The sequence below is a fragment of the Callorhinchus milii genome, unplaced genomic scaffold (assembly GCF_018977255.1).
Source record: "Callorhinchus milii isolate IMCB2004 unplaced genomic scaffold, IMCB_Cmil_1.0 Scaffold1, whole genome shotgun sequence".
NCBI classification, from domain to species: domain Eukaryota; kingdom Metazoa; phylum Chordata; class Chondrichthyes; order Chimaeriformes; family Callorhinchidae; genus Callorhinchus; species Callorhinchus milii.
In genome coordinates, this window is record NW_024704742.1 from 118,883,005 (window position 1) to 118,896,823 (window position 13,819).

Sequence of the window (13,819 nt, forward strand, 5' to 3'; positions counted from 1 at the left end):
TTATTTTGTTAGTTTCCAGGTTACTAATGGAGAACAGTATGTCACAAGTTACATTGTGTGCATTTCTATTTTGTATATTTATGTACATTATTAATATTCTGATTAAGTGAGTGGGAGGTTTTGTAATATTTCAGTTCCACCTTCCTGCTTTTCTCCTACTACTACTACAACAATAACAAAATTACATTTATAGCGCGCCTTTCACGTTGGGAGGACATCCCAAGACGTTGGACTATCAGGGATCAGGACCTGAGCATGGGGGAGGGTAGGGGTGAGGAAAGGCAGAGAGGTGGGAGAGCGACTGAAGTCACGATCGAAGAGCAGGGTCTTGAGACCGACCTTGAAGATGGCAACAGAGGAAGTGAGGCGAAGGGACTGTGAGATGGACTTCCAGAGTGTGGGGACAGAGAGGCTGAAAGCCCGGCCACCCATGGTAGGGCGGGTCGGGCGGGAGACATGGAGCAGGCCAGAGCCCGCTGAACGGAGGGAGCGGGCAAGTTGGTAGGGAGTCAGCAGGTCAGAGAGGTAGGAGGGGCAAGGCCATGGATAGCCTTGAAAGTGAGGACGAAGATCTTGAATTCGATCCTCTGAGGGATGGGGAGCCAGTGGAGTTGGGCGAGGGTGGGAGTGATGGGATCACGGAGTCTGGTCCGTGAGAGTACACGAGCTGCAGAGTTTTGGATGATCTGCAGCTTGTGAAGGGAAGAGTTGGGAAGGCCGATGAGGAGGGAGTTCCCATAATCAAGCCTTGAGGTGACGAATGCATGGGTGAGGGTTTCTGCAGCCTGAGGGGTGAGGCAGTGGCAGAGTCTGGCAATGTTGCGGAGGTGGTGGTAGGCAGTGCCAGTCATGGAGCGGATGTGGGGGAGGAAGGACAGTTCAGGGTCAAACAAGACAGCCAGGTTCCTGACTGGCTTCATGAGGTTGAGTGTGCAGCCATGGATGCTGTTGCTGCCAGCGCCCGAGGTGCGGAGGCGTTGGCGCAAGCCAATCAGGGGTGCCTCGGTCCTGCTGATGTTCAGTTAGAGAAAGTTGTCCCTCGTCCAGGACTTGATGTCGGACAGGCACTCGGTTGGGACACCAGTGGTCCTGGAGTTGAGGGTGGAGGCAGAGAGATAGAGTTGGGTGTCATCCGCATACATGTGGAAATTTACCCCATGTCTGCAGATGATGTCACCAAGGAGGAGCATGCAGAGGGTGAAGAGGAGGGGACCAAGGACAGAGCCCTAAGGAACACCGCACGAGACAGTGGGGGGGGGGGCTGGAGGAGAACAACAACAACCCGAGCAACAACCACAACAACAACAAGATTCCATTTATAAAGCACCTTTCACGTCAGGAGGACGTCCCAAGGCGCTGCACAGTTGGGTCATGACCCGAGCAGGGGGGAAATGGTCAGGGTGAGAGGAGGGAAGGGAGGGAGCGAGGAGGGGGAAGAGAGTCGAGAGGGGAGCTGAAGGCTCGGCAGGGGGGAAATGGTCAGGGTGAGGGGAGGGAAGGGAGGGAGCGAGCGAGGAGGGGGTAGAGAGTCAAGAGGGGAGCTGAAGGCACGGTCAAAGAGAAAGGTCTTGAGACCGGCCTTGAAGGAGGAAAGGGAGGGAGCGAAGGCACTGAGGGATGGAGTTCCAGAGCCTAGGGGCTGAGAGGCTGAAGGCCCGGCCACCGATGGTAGGGCGGGTAGGGCGGGGGATGTGGAGCAGAATGGAGCCAGAGGAATGGAGGGTACGGGCAGCTAAGTAGGGGGATAGTAGGTCGGAGAGGTAGGAGGGAGCAAGGCCGTGAATGGTCTTGTAGGTGAGGATGAGGGTCTTGAATTCGATCCTCTGGCGGATGGGGAGCCAGTGGAGGCGAGTGAGGGTGAGAGTGATGTGGTCGCGAAGCCTGGTGCGGGACAGTACACGAGCTGCAGAGTTCTGAATGACCTGCAGCTTGTGGAGGGAGGTGCCGGGAAGGCCGGCGAAGAGAGAGTTCCCATAGTCCAGCCTTGAGGTGATAAAGGCGTGGACCAGAATTTCAGCAACTCTGGTTGCTGTTTGCAAAGAAGTCGTTTGCAGAGACGAAGTGGAGGTGGCGTGAAAGATAGGACCTGAACCAGTCAATGACAGAAGCTTGAAGGTTGAGGTGGGAGGAGAAGCGGTGGAGGAGGATTGAATGGCCCACAGTATCAAAGGTGGAGGAGAGGTCGATGAGGATGAGGCGGCAGAGGGAGCCCTGGTCACACATGGTCACAATGTCATATGTGACCTTGACCAGAGCAGTTTTCATGCTGTGGGCAGAACGGAAACCCAATTGGAGGGGCTCATGGATGGAGTGGGAGGAGAGGAAAGAGCAAAGCTGGGAGGCGAAGGCTGTCTCAAGGACCTTTAACAGAAAAGGGAGGTGGGAGATGGGCCAGTAGCTGGATAGCTGTGATGGGTCAAGGGAAGGTTTCTTCAAGGTGGGGGTTATAGTGGCTGTTTTGAGGGAGGTAGGAACAATGCCAGAAAACAGGGATAAAGTGATGATGTCAGCGAGTAGTGGGGCAAGGAGGTGGAGCTGGGATTTAAGGAGAGGGGTGGGGGTGGGGTCCAGGGAGCAGGTGGTGATCTTCATGGAGGTTATGGTGGTGATGACAGAGGAGGCGGCACACCCATCCCCTTTGTGTCAACACACTTGTCTGGGCCACAGATGTCTGCAAAGGCATTAAGCAGTCAGTTTCTGTGTTTTCCATAATATCGATACTCTGGGCCATACTTTCCTACGCATGACTGTCTCCCAATTTGGTGAATGGGCAGCCTCCAAGCTCGCTCGCAGTTAGCTGGCAAGAGAATCACAGTCCAGTAAACCTTCAGCAATCAATCTTCCTCCAAAGGGGCAGATCTCTGGCATCTCGAAGTGCCAAATCTGGCAACGTGTCTGAAAGCTAGTCACACTTAGTCATTAAAGAAGGTACACTGTGTGAATTGTAAATGCCAGTGGAAGCTGATTCTTAGATCTTGCAAATGAGGAAGAAAAGAGAGGGAGGGAGGGGAGCAAGAGCCATCAAGGTCTTACAAACAGTTATGAACTAAATATCCTTTTAAATCTGAAGGATTGATAGCCAGGACACTGGGGAAAATCCCCTTCTGAACAGTCAATTTGGACCTTGGTTTGATATCTCATCCAAAGATATATCTCCCAACAATGCAGTGTTCCCCTATTACTGCACTGGTTCACTAGTATCAGCCTACACTAAAAGCTCAAGTCTTAACTTGCACCCCAAAGGGAATCATATATCAATCCCATTGATAACATTGTGGTAGAGGTATTTGCTTTTTAATGCTATAAAGTTTAAGGTTGACATTTCAAAAATGTTTTGATTTCCTATTGTAACTAATGTTTAACGTACCACTTGTCAATTTCCTTTCCTTGTGGATCCTATAGGCAGTCAAGTCAAAAACTGGTCCAGGTGAACATCTGCGGAATGCTCTCTGGCACACTGGAGACACCACAGACCAGGTCAGGCTACTGTGGAAAGATCCCAGGAATGTAGGCTGGAAAGACAAAGTCTCTTATCGTTGGTTCTTGCAGCATAGGCCCCAGGTTGGATACATCAGGTAAAGTGAGAATTATTGCACTGTACTCGGGTATCAGATTTGGCCTTTTTAACACAAGTCTTGTTTTCATCAAACATTACACTCCAATATGATGGAGTTTTTCTCCATGTGATCCCACTAATCTAATTCCACTCTTCTGCTCACTCCCCATATTCTTTAGTATTCATATTTCCCAAACATCTAGCCTATTCCCATTTAAAATAATTTAAAATTTTAATTTATCTTCATAAAATACAGTGACTGCACTTTACTTTGAATACTGTGAAGTATTTTGAGACATCCTCCCAACATTAAAGGTGCTGTATCAAATGTGAGGATTATTGTTATTAATTTATGACCCCTGCTTCAATGATATTTTGTGACAGAGAAATGCACATTCCAACTATTCTTCATATTAAGATTTTTTAACTTCCCTTTAATTCTTTTTGTCATCATCTATTTCTTTTTGTGATTATTAAATATATGACATGGCTTAATACAAAACAATTTACACTTATATAGCACAAAGGATAACTTCTTAAGTCCTTTACAGCATTCATAGGATCACAAGAGAGGTTTCAATGAAGAAATCCTGTTGAGTCATTTGATCTCATCTTCCCAGATGATCTCATCTTCCCTCCTGTCCTCCCATTTTAACATCAAGCTGTTTTATTTTAATGAGTCTGGCCTCAATCATCCTTCTTGGCAACTTATTCCAGTCATTAATAACCCACTGCATAAAGAATTTTTCCATGGTGTCTGTCCTGAAATTGACATTTACAGAACAAGAGTAAGCTGTGGCCTCTTGTTCTGCTGTCTCAGTGCATTTGATAACATTGTTCATGTTTTACTTTGCAAATTCCATTTAAATACCAATAAGATCCCCTCTATGACATTTCTTTTGAAGACTGATGAGCCTTAGCCTGTCTAATAGTTGCACATAGCTCATTCCTCTGCCATTGGGGTTCATTACCATAGCTTTAATCCGGACTGGAACCAGGGCCCAGGCAGCTCCCTTATGTCGTGGGAACAGGAATTGTACTCAGTACTCGAGTTACTCTGTGCACAGAGCACTGTACAGCTTGATATGGAGATTTAAACTCAACTCATTTGGCAATACTGTACCAGCCAACATCCTGTTTGTGTTGTTTGTTACTACATCACACTATTAATAAAGTTAGACTTATTAGCCATCTTCTATAAGTTCCTTTCAGAGATTACATCATGTGTGAATTTTACAGCTGTTTGACAACTGGCAGTTCCATTTACAGTGATTTGCTGGCCACTGTCTGGATGGAATCTGTAGTCAGCTCTGGGTTGCCTTGCTTTCCTCATTGTTGATTATACATTCAATAAAAGTGCTCATCAGTCTTGAAGTATTTGAAACCTTCAGCTAGATTACAAAGTTTGGAAAGTAGAAATAAAAATTCCACTAGTTCGATCTTATTCATAATACTAATAATAATCCTTAAATAGTACCTAATCATGTCATCAAAATGTCTCAAAGCACTTCACAGGATTTGCTGCAGAATGTATTGGCTGTAAGGAACTTTCTGGCTTCTCCACAAAGGCAGTGCCTCATTGAATGAGATTAACAGGCTGTTTCTTAAACTATACACAACAGCCGGAAACTGTTTGTGCAGAGCACCCACACACTGTTTGTCGACTCGAGTAAAGCTACAGTACATCAAGTCATCATGGTAACGGGTTTAAGCCAGTTCATGTTGCAGGATGTGATATTGTCACTGCCGCAGGTTTGATGCAGTATTGCGTACAGACAGTAAAAGCTTTCTGAATCACAGGAAAATGAGCTAACAGCAAGAGTAACTCTTTTGGTGTGTGCACATCATGTCAAAGTGAGTAATCTACTAACCTTACGATGCCTTCAGACTGGAAATACAATGACATACTTAAAACCTTCAGCTTTTGAAGATTGAACATTTCTGCGCTGTCACCTTCCATGGAGTCCTGTAGCTCAGTGGTTAGAGCACTCTCTTTGCAAGCGAGACACCTGGGTTCGATTCCTGGCATGGCGAAACCTTGGGCAAGTTTCCTTACTCCACACACCTAATAATAATCCCTCAAAATAAAATAATAAATTGGTCGTTTCAATCCACGACTGTTTGTGGGACACTGCTGTGCGCAATCGGCTGCCACGTTTCACCCACAAATATACAGTCAATTCACTTTACAGTATATTCTGTGAAGCGCTTTGAGACGTCTAGAAGACGTGAAAAGCGCTATATCAAATGCAAGGATTATTATTATTATTATTATTGGTATCAAAACCCAGTCCATTAAAGTCATTCATAAGAACATAAGAATTAGGAGCAGGCCATTCGGCCCCTCGAGCCTACCCCGCCATTCAATAAGATCATGGCTGATTTATTCTAACTCCACCTACCTGCCTTATCCCCATATCCCTTAATCCCTTTATCTACAAGAAATCTATCAATCTCAATCTTGAATATGTTCAAGGACTGAGCACCTACAGCCCTTTGGGGTAGAGAATTCCATAAATTCACTACCCTCTGAGTGAAGGAGTTTTTCCTTAACTCAGTGCAAAAGAGCTTACCCCAAATTTTAAGACTGTGATCCCTAGTTATAGTTTCTCCAAACAGGGGAAAAAGTCTCCCGCTATCTATTCTGTCGTGCCCCTTAATATTCTTATAGGTTTCTATAAGATCAGCTCCCATTCTTCTATATTCTAAAGAATATAGGCCTAAATTGCTCAACCTATCCTCATAACTCATCCCCCTCATCCCTGGTACCAACCTAGTGAATCTAAGCTGTACCCCCTTCAAGGCGAGTACATCCTTTCTTAAATAATGAGACCAAAACTGCACACAATATTCTAGGTGCGGTCTCACCAAGGCCCTATACAGTTGCAGCAAGACTTCCCTACTCTTGTACTCTAAACCTTTTGCAATGAACGCTAACATGCCGTTCGCCTTCTTAGTTGCTTGCTGCACCTGCAGACTAACTTTTTGAGACTGATGTACAAGGACACCCAAATCCCCCTGAACACTAACACTGTCTAATCTCTCCCCTTCTCGAAAATAATTTGTTTTTCTATCTTTTCTACCTAGGTGAATAACTTCACACTTCCCCACATTAAATTCCATCTGCCACCAACTCGCCCACTCCCCAAGCCTATCTATAACCTGTTGCAATCTTTTTGCATCATCCTCAGAGCTTACTCTCCCACCTAGTTTAGTGTCATCCGCGAATTTAGATACGTTACACTCAATGTCCTCGTCTAGATCATTGATGTAAATTGTAAATAGTTGAGGCCCAAGCACTGATCCTTGTGGCACTCCCTCCACTAGTCACATCCTGCCAATTCGAGAATGACCCGATTATCCCTACTCTCTGTTTTCTACCCGTTAGCTACTCTTCAATCCATGCTAATATGTTCCCATTAATCCTGTGGGCCTTAACCTTGTGCAATAGCCTTTTGTGTGGCACTTTGTCAAATGCCTTCTTAAAATCTAAATATGCAACATCTACTGGTTCCCCCCTATCTAACCTACTAGATACATCTTCAAAAAACTCTAAAAGATTAGTTAAGCATGACTTCCCTTTTGTAAAGCCATGTTGACTCTGCCTAATTTTGTTATGGTCCTCCAGGAATCCGATAACGACATCCTTAATTAAGGACTCAAGAATTTTCCCTAACACTGATGTCAGACTAACTGGTCTATAGTTCCCCATCTTTTCTCTCCCACCCTTCTTAAATAGTGGTGTGATGTTTGTGATCTTCCAATCAATGGGAACCGTTCCAGAATCCAAAGAATTTTGGAAGATCAGACACAAGGCCTCCACTATCTCATGAGCTACCTCTTTTAAAACCCTAGGATGCAAACCATCAGGTCCAGGGGACTTGTCACTTTTTAATACCAACAATTTCCCTAGCACCAATTCTTTGCTAATGTAAATTTCCCTTAGTTGCTCTCTATCATTAGCCCCTTGGTTCATCTCTATTTCTGGTAAACTTCTTGTGTCTTCTAATGTAAAGACAGAAGCAAAGTATTTATTTAGGGACTCTGCCAATCCTTATCCCCCATTATAATTCCTCCTGTCTCTGCCTGTAATGGACCCACCTTTACTTTTGCTAGCCTATTAATTATTATTATTAATTAATTAATGTATTTATAAAAACTCTTACAATCTGTCTTAATGTTCCTAGCTAGCTTGCCCTCATAAGCCATTTTCTCACTCTTAATGAGCTTTTTGGTTTTCCTTTGTTGGTCCCTCAAACACTCCCAGTCCTCAGGTTTGCTAGTCTTTTTGGCAGTTTTGTAGGCCTTTTCTTTTAGTTGTATATGTTCTCTGACTGCTCTAGTTAACCACGGATGAACTGTTTTCCCTGTGGTACTCTTATTCCCCAAGGGAATATGTGACTGCTGAGAATTTTGCACTACATCTTTAAACGTCTGCCACTGTTGGTCTATTGTCATATAATCCTTGCATTTGATATAATGCTTTTCATGTCTTCTTGATGTCTCAAAGTGCTTCACAGAATATGCTGCAAAGTGAATTGATTGTATATTTGTGAGCGAAACGCGCCAGCCAATTGCACACAGCAGTGTCCCACAAACAGTCGTGGATTGAAAATGACCAATTTATTATTGTTTTTTGGAAGGATTATTATCCATTAATCTAACTTAATCTAATCTAATTATTTTCCGTTATTCTAATTAGATTAATATTCATTAATCTAATTCCCCAGTCTAATTTAGCTAACTCTTCCCTCATACCTGCAATGTTAGCTTTATTTAAATTTAAGACCTTTGCTTCGGATTTGACTACATCGCTCTCTAACTTAATACTAAATTCTATCATGTTATGATCACTCTGCTCTAGAGGAGCCTTAATATCTTATTTATTGCAATTACCGACTAGCCCTGTTTCGTTACACAAAACAAGGTCTAGGACAGCCTGTTCCCTAGTTGGTTCCTCAGCATACTGCTCCAGAAAGCTATCTCTCATACATTCTATAAACTCCTTCTCTACCCTACTTTTGCCGACTTGGTTTTCCCAATCTATGTGAAGACTGAAATCACCCCTATTACTGTATTACCTTTGCTACATGCTCCTCTAGTTTCTTGATTGATACCCTGCTCTATGCTGTGATCAATGTTTGGGGGTTTATAAACTACTCCCACTAATGTTTTCTGCCCCTTGTTATTTCATAATTCTACCCATACCGTCTCTACATCCTGGTTATCTGATTTGAAATCCTTCCTCTCTACTGTTCTTATTCCATCTTTTATTAACAAGGCTACCCCCCCCCCCCACCCCCACCACACCCCATCCCCACCTTATTTTCCACATTGTCTATCCTTCTATAAACTGAAAACCCCAGAATATTTAACTCCCACCCTAGATCTCCCTGAACCATGTCTCAGTAATGGTTACTAGATCATACCTGTTTGTATCTATCTGTGCCTTTAATTCATCTATCTTATTCCAAATGCTTTGTGCATTCATGTACGTTTGTTATTCTGGTTCTGTTCTGTACCACATGGCACTCTCAATTTACTGCCCCATCTCCAACCTCCCTTTCCAAGGTCCTGGAACTAGTTGTTGCTTCCCAGCTTCGTTCCTTCCTCTCCCACCACTCCCTTCACAAACCCCTCCAATCGGATTTCCGTGCTGCCCACAGCACAGAAACAGCTTTGGTCAAAGTGATAAATGGCATTTTGTCCTTCATTAGATACATTTTGTTATTATTTATTAATTTTATTATAATTACTATTAATGTCTAAGAATAGGAATACCCCTTTTCTGAAGGTGAACTTGGTGTGAGCTTGCATCCGACCATTCATTGGGACGGCATTAATCTGGTTGTGGACCATGCAGTTATGTTTAACTCAGCTGTTTTTTTTATACAGGGCAAGGTTTTACGAAGGCTCGGATCTTGTGGCAGATTCAGGAGTTACTATAGACACCACCATGCGAGGAGGACGGCTTGGGGTCTTCTGTTTCTCCCAGGAAAATATCATCTGGTCCAATTTGAAATATCGTTGCAATGGTAAGGAAACACTACCCAGTATCTCACCCAACACAGACACAAAAGATCTGTTAATCTCTTTGGAATAAAATTAATACAAATACTTGAATAGATTTTGGGAAAGTCATAAGGCCCAAAATATTATATGTTCTTAGCCTCAATGCCCAATGTCTTACAAAGTTACAATTCTGCAGCATTTCAGGAAAATTCTTCCCTGTTTTAGTTAAGCCAGCTGTTTGGAGATGCGTGTCACTCATTTTTTTTGGAACACACGTTTTTGCTGGGAGGTGGGAGGACAGCACTGTGACTGGCTCAGTCAATCTAACTGTGCTAAAAAAGCCTACTGGCTCATAAATAGAAACAGATTTGTTTCTTCACATGAACCAGAAACATGTGTAGTTAAGTGCAGCTACTGAGCCCAAGCTGAATGCGTTTGTACCAAGCAAAATTTTCTCGCTGGGAACAAGCAGGACTGACATTGGGTAGGGTGGAGAAATAGGGATTTGTAATTATAAGGTGAATTTCCCAGCAAAGCTATAAGAAATTGATGTAAAGTGATATTAAAGTGAAATGTTAGACGTTGGAATGAGAAGAAATGTTAAATATTAGCTTGAATAAGTTGTAGCAATACAAAATTAATTCACATTTATATAGGGCCTTTCACGAAAGACAATGTCTCAAAATGTTTAGTAAAGTAGGATAGGCACCTAAGCTGGTGGTAGGAATCGAAGGTGTGGGAAGGGGAAAGATGACAAATACATGATCAGGGTGGTAAGTCTTGAGACATACCTTGACAGAGGTAAGGAAGGGAAGAAGTCAGAGGGGCTCCGGTATGGCGTTCTGGAGAGCGGAGGCAGAATAGCTGAAGGCCTGATTGTGAGGCAAATAGGGTCAGGCGGGAGGTGGAGTGGGGGAACATGAAGCAGGCTGGTGTTTGCTTAGTGAAGGGAGAGCTGGCTTGGTAGGCTTGAAGGAAGTTGTAGAGGCAGGGTGGGGCAGGACCATGGAGGGATTTGAAGGTGAGAACGAGGACGTGGAATTTGCAGTGGAGGAAAGGAGGGAAAGAGGGAGTGACAGAAGGAAGGAGGGAAGAGGGGGAACTGCACCCAAGAAATTTTTCAACAACTGAAATCTTTCATTAATTGATTTTATTTTGTTTGTTTTTTAAATAGTGTTGATCGTTTATTTATCTGATCTTCTCCCCCATTGCCACTTGCCTCTCTGTGCCTGGTCTGGCCCCTGCCTGCCGGAAGATTGTTCCACAGGCGCTAATTGCCCTCCATTACCTGCCAAAGTGGCCATTGCTCATGTATGAAGTGTGGTAGTGAATGTCAGCAGGGATCAGGGCCTGACCCCTCCCCACACGGCTGCCATGCACAGCACAATTAACGGAGGCTGCTGAAGAGGCACCAGGAGCAGGATGCCTGGCTGATTTTGCCCTCCCTAACTCTGGGAAGGCAAGGACCAATTTAGTCTTCCCAATTCAGACCATGTTTCGAACAAGTGAGCTCCTGGTCTGTAAGCTGCAGTTCTGTTCAATGCACTATTTATAATGGGGCTGCCCCATCTTTATTAAATTCATTCAAATTTACCTGGTCTTATGAGTTGATAAGAGGCACCTCTCGCTGAGAAAGGGAGTGTTATGAATTTGAATCGTCGATATTCCTAGTTCCACTTACAATTGTGAAATGAAGGCCTTCCCAGATCAAATACACAGTGCCAAACAAGAACCAAAGCTGCCAAGTTACTCCCACCCTTGGAAGCACCCAGCTTTGGTGTCACAAGCCAGTGGACAGCATTAATGTCCAGTTGATCTACATTATACAATACAAAATTACATTTGCAAAGTGCCTTTCACAACAGGAGGACAACCCAAGGCACTGGACAGTCAAGGATTTGGACCCAAGCAGGAGGATTGGGATCAGGGAGGGTGGAGGGCAGGGAGGGTAGGAGCGTGGCTGAAGGCACGATTGAAGAGGAGAGTATTGAGATGTGCCTTGAAGGAGGCAAGGGAGGGAGACAGTTGAAGTGAATGTGGGATGGGGTTCCAAACGATAGGGGCAGAGAGACATGGAGCTGGCCACAGCCTGCTGAGGGGAGGGAGCAGACAGATTGATATGGGATTAGCAGTTCACAGAGGTAGGAGGGAGCAAGGCCGTGACGGGCCTTGAAGGTACGGATGAGGATTTTGAACTCTAGCCTCTGGGGCATGCGGAACAAGTGGAGCCGGGTGAGGGTGGAGGTGATAGTGTCACAGAGCCTGGTGCAGGAGAGGACATGAGCTGAAGAGTTCCGAATGATCTGCAGCTTGTGGAGGGAAGAGTTGGAAAGGCCGACAAGCAGGGAGTTGGCATAGTTGAGCCTAGGTGTGATGAACGCGTGAATGAGGGCTTTGGCAGCCTGAGGGGTGAGGCAATGGCAGAGCCAGGTGATGTTGCGGAGGTGGGGGAAGGCATGGCACGGATGTGGTGTAGAAAAGACAGTTTTGAGGGTCAAACAAGATGCCAAGGTTCCAGACTGGCTTAGTAAGGTAGAGTATGCATATATTGATGGATTATGAATTTATTTTGTTGAGCCTTAGATTAACACTCAAGATCTTTCTTTCAGACACCATTCCTGAGGATTTTCAGGAATTCCGGGCCCAGCAATTGTAGCCAGCTCCTCGAGAATGGAAAGACTGTAGAGAATTCCATGTGGAGCGAATCCAGAGAGAATGAAGAAATGAAAAGCAGCTGTGAAAGGAAAAAAAAAACTTGTGTTCGCCAAGTAATGGATACAAAAGTTATCTAATGGAATTGTACTTATGGCAGTCAGATTGACACCTGCAGTAATAAGAATTACAATAAAATATTTGGAAAGGCCGTGTTTGACATCTCAGTGTATCAGAGATTGTGTGAATGTATTATGAACACCGAAAATGTTAGAGGGAGAAATTGCACCTACTCCAGTTACGTAGCATTTCAGAGTGTCCAGCATTAGACAAGAGCGACAGCCAATTTCCACACAGCAATATCTCATAAACAGCTACAAAGTGAATGACTAATTTTTTGTCGGGAGATTGTTGGCCAGGATACTAGGGGAGACTCTGCTTTCAAATTTGACTACTTTTCATCCAGCTGAACAGGCAGACAGGACCTCAATTTAACTTCTCAACTCCTAAAACAGAAGAAACATCGGGTGTAACTTGCAATAGTTGAAACCAAATTTGTGAACAGTGAATCCGGCTGGTATCTGCCTGTATCGGACTGGAATTCTACTCATATGCTAATCTTGGATTAGATTTCAGTAGATCTGGGAGGTAGATCCCCGTCAGAGTGTAGTTTCAAATTTGCAATTTACAGGTTGATTTGACACTATCGTAAATTAAACCTTTTGGCTGAATCTTTTGAAAATGATCTTTAATATTGATTCTTCATAAATCTTGAGTTTCTTTTCAGCTGATTTAAAATATGATTGTTATTGTCTTGTTTCCCATCTACCTGCTTCCTTACTTGCTTTAGCCTTTTCCTTTCCCTCTGGTACTTTCTGAATCTCTGCCTTGAATCTGTATTGGACCATAATTTAAGCCTTTATCTGAATCCACAGTACCATGCTCACTGTTACACATCAAAAGTAAATTATATAGATTGGGTTGGATTTAAATCCTACCACAAGCTCTGTGAGTCCAACAAGAAAACATTTCAATCTCTTGATTATAGTGGTACTGGAAGCATTGTAGGAAGAAGGATTTGGGAAGATCAGACAATAAGCTTTACTGTCTTGGATTATTATTAATCATAATATTAAAAAATATTGCATTTGATATAGCGCCTTTCAAGTTGGGAGGATGCCTTAAATCACTTCATAGGATTTGTAAAGTGTAGCATTTGTATAAATTTAGGTTAATAACTTTTTTACAACCACAAACAGCTAAATTTACTAACTGCCTATAAGATTAAAATTGGAAACTCTGAGGAGGGATAGGATAGGAATTGATATCAAACTAAATATCTCACTCTCCGCATAATCAAAAAGACACTGCCAGCAAATGTGCCGTGAATTCTCTACCACCTGTTTCTCAGCCTATCCTGGAAGACAGATTTAAATACCCACCACAACAAATTGCTGGTTTGTTGATATGGTTCGATGTAAGGACGTAACTGATGCACTGATGGTAGAGCCACTCCAATGCAGTCCTGCATTATCAGATGTGCTGTCCTTTGGATGAGATGTTAAACTGAGGTACCATCTGCTTGTTCAGGGGGACATT

The 13,819-nt window shown here is 43.8% G+C and overlaps 1 protein-coding gene across 1 annotated transcript in view; it reads left to right on the plus strand.

Moving 5' to 3' along the window:
• LOC103177771 (thrombospondin-4) overlaps positions 1 to 12,431 on the plus strand; it is a 53,959-nt gene extending 41,528 nt beyond the window's left edge. Inside the window, exons 20-22 of the mRNA XM_007892090.2 lie at positions 3,403 to 3,575; positions 9,452 to 9,591; positions 12,178 to 12,431. Of these exons, the coding sequence (XP_007890281.1) occupies positions 3,403 to 3,575; positions 9,452 to 9,591; positions 12,178 to 12,224 (360 nt within the window). The 3' untranslated portion in view covers positions 12,225 to 12,431. The remainder of the gene's footprint in view (positions 1 to 3,402; positions 3,576 to 9,451; positions 9,592 to 12,177) is intronic.
• Positions 12,432 to 13,819: the final 1,388 nt, after the last annotated feature.